Consider the following 5,509-nt stretch of genomic DNA (forward strand, 5'->3'; position numbering starts at 1 on the left):
TGTGTGTGTGTGTGTGTATATATATATATATATATATTTACCTGACTGGTTGAATTATTCAGTTCAGTGAGATTTATTGTGTATATTTATTTGCAGTTCAGTTAGTGAGTTAGCCAGCATGTTTGTTATGGATTGGTTAATGAGGAAATTCTTCTAATCAGTTTATAAGTAAGTTAGAGGTACATTAGTTTTCGAGTTTGTGTTGAGATATTGTTTGTGAAGTTAGGCATACCAGTGGACATAGTTTGCATCAAATGTTATTGAAGAAATAAGTTAATAAACTGTTTAATAACTTTCCCTTAAAATTTAAATGGTTGATAACTTGTCTGCCTTATTACATCTTGAGATGGAAAAGGAAAGTGATAAGCTAATGGTCTAAACTGAAACAGAGAGTATTTGGCAAACCACTGTAGTATGTATAATATATCTATCATCCTGTGACATTTATGGTTGAACATTTGGAACATAATTAGTGGTTATATAAATATTTAAAACTTGTATTAGTAAATTGGTATTTCTGGTATCTTAGGCTTTCATTTTCTCTTAAGTGATGTTAATTTTGCATCTCTTTTTACAATAGGACATTTATCTTTCTTTTGTGATTAGCTACACTTTTTACTTTTCTGTATTTGTTTGACTTAATAGTTTCATGTTTTTCTTTAAACTGATGTATTAGAAATTTTGTAATAATTCAATTTTTTGCATCTTTCCAGCAGAATAACAGTTTCTTGAAATATTTTAAATACAAATATATTTAATATAAATGATAATGTAAATGGCTAAATGCATTTAGGATTTCTACATAGTCTTTCAAAGTGTCATTGAAGACAGAAGTTTTTATGTGAAACATACGTAAAGTCATATTTTGACTCATCACTATGTTTTTGATCTTAGGTTGTCAATACATACGAAATGATAGAGATGACTGTAGCATCATAAAGGAAGCTAAACGAATGGCATTTGATCTAAATGGTGTTTGGAGAGTGACTCACATCAACAGGAATTTTAGGTATGTTGTTTTTAAGAGTACAATGCAAGTCTTACGAATTTATCAGCACTGATATTGAGGTTTCATATTGTTTTTATTGTAATCTGTGGCAATATCCGTGCAGATTGCAAGTCTAGTGCCCTCACCACTAGGCCATGTCTGACCTAGTCTCATAATTACAAACAATAATAGTAATAAAAAAATAATTTGTACCTAGTTGTGCAAGTGATTATTGGTTCTAGATTTAACTTCTGCTTCAGTAGTTCAGTTTGTTTCCTGTCTTTATTTTTGAATAAAGGTTTGTCCTTTTCTGCCCTTTGTTGTTATTGAGTTCTTTCATATACAGCCAATCTTTTGTATCACAATCCTCTTCTACTAGCTTCTCTGGTGACTTCCTGCTACAATCTTTCATATTGGAACATGGCTTTCATCTATCATCCCTTTTAATGTTTAGCCTTTTGTTCTTTCATAGAACTTTATACTAAGGTCTATTTTACTTTTTTTAGCATTGGATCATATTTTTAAGACATTGAGATGACCAAAAATTCTCTTAACTTGTTCCCTCCAAATCAATTGTTCTTCTATATCCATTTTTTTCCCCCCAAAATACAAGAGAAGAAAGGGATTGGATGTTTCATCTATCATATTTACATCTTTCACTGTGACTAAGACATTTGGACTCAGGTCAGCTTTTCTGCTGGTTTGATGTTATTTAGCTCATAACATTTACTTTTGATGTTTTCACCTGCTCTCACCTTGTATTGTTAGACATTTGTATAGTTTTTTGAACTACAATCATAAATTGACTTAAGAGACTTCTCAACTGGGACTAATCCTATTTGTATCAGAAGGAATGGGATATTTTCTTAATCACCTCTTGTCACATTCAACTTTCAACACTGTGTCCATTGCTCCTGCTGTTCATTGTTACATAAAGGATGTTATACAGGTGGTTTCATAATCACTCTCACCATATTAACATTCTTTTACTTACATTATGTTACCAATTTCTCATTTGGCTTCCTGGAATTGTCTAAATTTGACTTCAGAATTCTCATAACATTTGCATAACCTACCTCTGAGATTGGGTTCGCTTCGCTGGAACCATTTCATGCAGCTCATAAGTCAACTTCACCTTTCTGGAATGGAGAGTGTTCATTATGGTAAGTATAATTTAAATTCCTTACACCATCCTTTTTTATTTTTATGGTGTACTGACTCTTGCCTTGAGATCTTGTTTTCTAGGTACACCCCACTTCTTCCCCACTCAGTTGAATTTCTGTGTACCCTTTCCCTTTTAGAATATAAAACACCTGCTGGATTTGTCAGAGATCAGTATGAACCAGCCATACCACTTCTTTCTTTCCCTGTTAACCCTTTCAAGATGGGTCACAGGTGAAAGGCCGTGTCATTACGTTTGTTGACTTGCATTCAAAATTTTATTGAACTACTATTTCATGATTTTTATGTCAATAAGTTTGGTATCAAACTGTAGATTATAATTCAAATTTTAGAACAATACTCAATTTGTTAATTTAAAAGTAAATATTAAAAAAACACAAACATCAATTTTTGTGTGTGTGTGTGTGTGTCACGTAGCATGTTGAATGCAGCACTGGTTCAAATTAGATGTTCGTGAAGTCAAAATACTAAGTCTGTTGTTTCATAAAAATTAGAAACTCCAATTACAGATATTGACAAGCTAGAATATAGAAAAAGAAGGTTTTATCTTTTCTGTTTGCCAAGATATTGCTCATTTAACAAATCAAATGCAGTGGCACTTCACCCACCTCTTTCCATTTTTGGAACTGCTCCCTTATATACACTTACTTCTATATATATGACATGAATAACCAATTGGAAGCTCAGAATGTCCCCTAGTGGTTTTCTCGGCCTTTTTAATGTTCCTTCCACCATTTCTTTCTTTTGAATCAAGATTTTAATGAAGTATGTTGTGTCTTTAGTCTGCTCAAAATTTCATATTTCTTTAGAGTAAAATAAATACATCTTAGTTACTAAGCTTGATAAATTATAGTTGAATTCTATGGTATTGAGGTAGTAATTTATGATTTTTTTAGTTATTCAAATGTATATATATAAAACCTAACAAAAAATATATTGTTTCATATCCTCCACGTGCAAAATTTTTAAAGGCTTAGCAACCTATGTCAAGCAGCAACCGAGTACAAATGTCGTAATTAGAAGAGATAACTGTTTGCTTTACTTCATTTACTGTCCTGTGTTTTAGGAAAAATAATTTTAAAAATAATCTATATACATATATAATGTATAATAATTAAAATGTGACTGTATCTTGCAAAATAATAGTCAACTAAAACACAGCCAAAACAAGTTACTTTGTACAGATCAAAGGTCACCTCTATGTTATTTGATACGGTAACATGAGTGCATGAGAGCCAGGCACGGGTGAAAGATCAATATATTAAAAATAATAAATATACTTAAATGTATAATGTTATGAGATTTAAGGTACTTCATCTAAACATTTATGTTTTTGTGTTATAATTTGTGTTCATTATAGAATGAAAGAGGCATAATTTATGTTTATTTCCTAATTTTTTATGATGTTTACGAGATTGGTCAAATCTACCGAACCCATACAGATTAATAACTGAAAATAACAGATAAAATATAAAGCTTTTTCTTTAGAAATGTTTGATAACTATCTAGACACTATAAAGATTTTGCATGTGAAATTTCAAAATTTTCTGATGCATAAAAGTATTTTTAATTGTAAAGTAAAAATTACTTTGCATGATAGATAGGGAAGATGTGAAAAAAAAAGGACATGAAAGAAACATTGCATTACAAACCTTAAGACTTGATAAAAAAAATTAGATATTTTGCATATGAAAGCATTGTAACGTTTACTGATAATCTGCTAAGTTTTGTTAACATTAGCTTACTAATTTAAACGATATAGCATGAAAACTATAACTAGTACAAAATAGGTATGAGGTTGGTCCCAGGGACCGAGCCTGGGCTGAAAGAGTTAAGGTCTACAGAGACCTAGAACTTTTAATTAAATATTCCCAGTACAGTTTTTGGTTACCGACTTTTAAGGTAGGAATGTTTACTACCTGTTCACACAGCAGTGTTATATTACATATTTGACATTACATTATTAAAATCAAAATGGGTTTCAAATAGATATCAGAAGCTTGACATGTTCCATCCCTCCTGCTCACCATCTTATCACAATAAGAAGTACTTTTCAGGAAGGAGCAAGATGGAAGAAGTCATTTGAAAGATGCTAAACTTTAAGTACACTTATTTTAGTGAATGGAAGTCACATAATATTGAAAATCTATTGAGAAGGAATGTTGATTAATTTTGTCACAATTTGACCTAAACAGAGTAACACTTCAACGTAAATTGAATTTTTCCGTCATTAGTTTCTGGGTCCTTTCATTTTTCCCAATCTCGCAGGTATTTACCTCTCCTACACTTTACCTGTGGATGTGTTTTTTCCAGATTTGTTGTCTGCCATGGCAGGTTGCCCTCTCAGATTGGGATATTAATGTGGTGCTGCACTGCCTCACTTTGTCTACATTTGAACCACTCTTTTTATGCCCCTTATTTCACTTACCCTTATGTTTTTCTTCCTTCTACTATTTGGCTGTGGACATCAGTGGTCTGTTTATTTGCTATTGATGTTTCTTGTACTCTTTGTCCTTTTACATATCTTCTCCTTTCTCCAGATTGTTTTTCCTCCATAACACTTCAGTGACTCGTGAGGGTAACTCCTCCATTTAGCAGCTTTCTCTTCCTTCCTTTCACACATTTATTCTCTTCCTGATCAGGATATACTTCTCTGTCCTGTACGTACTCTTCTCTGTTATAGTGCCTGCACGGTTTCCTTCTGTGGTGTTTATGTTCCCGCCTCTTTCTTCCTCAGCAAACTCCCTCTCTTTGTGTTCTTTCTCTTTCCTCCTTTCTTTATTGGGTTCGGCTCTTCATTCAATTGGCTTCTACCTCTTTATCAGTACTTTTGACACCTTACCTTTTCACTGGCATTTTATCTTTTTGTCCTTTGGAGGTACTTCTTCAATCTGTTATGTGGCCTATCCATGATATGTTCGTCTCTCATTATTTGCATTGGATCAGAGTTTTCTTCCTCTTCAGTTTATCGTCTTCCATCTGTAGCCTTTCTAGAATATCAGAATTCAGTGAGACCTTGGGTAAGTTTTTCTTCTTATTATTTTCCCTTTTATTAATGCTCAGTGTTTGGATCCAGTTCTATGGCGAGTGATGTCTGACCAGGTATTCTTTAACCCTCTCTCTCCCCAGGTACTCTTTACTACGCATGACACAAGATTTTAGTGTTTTCCATTCAAAATTTTATTAAAGTATTTTTTGTTTATGTTATACCAATTAGAATAAAATAAAATCTCAGCTAATAATCCATATTTTGATAGTATACAAGTTTTAAGTTCTTAATTTTACAAGGAAATATATAAAAAATCCACTAGTGTGACCCACATAACACATTTTGTCTTA

The 5,509-nt window shown here is 32.2% G+C and overlaps 1 protein-coding gene across 2 annotated transcripts in view; it reads left to right on the top strand.

Moving 5' to 3' along the window:
• Positions 1-5,509, top strand: part of LOC106469385 (myotubularin-related protein 3-like) — a 110,566-nt gene that overhangs the window by 20,843 nt on the left and 84,214 nt on the right. For both annotated transcript variants that reach the window (XM_022397892.1, XM_022397893.1), the window contains exon 3: positions 895-1,009. In XM_022397892.1, the coding sequence (XP_022253600.1) occupies positions 895-1,009 (115 nt within the window). The remainder of the gene's footprint in view (positions 1-894; positions 1,010-5,509) is intronic.

The sequence above is a fragment of the Limulus polyphemus genome, unplaced genomic scaffold (assembly GCF_000517525.1).
Source record: "Limulus polyphemus unplaced genomic scaffold, Limulus_polyphemus-2.1.2 Scaffold3457, whole genome shotgun sequence".
NCBI classification, from domain to species: domain Eukaryota; kingdom Metazoa; phylum Arthropoda; class Merostomata; order Xiphosura; family Limulidae; genus Limulus; species Limulus polyphemus.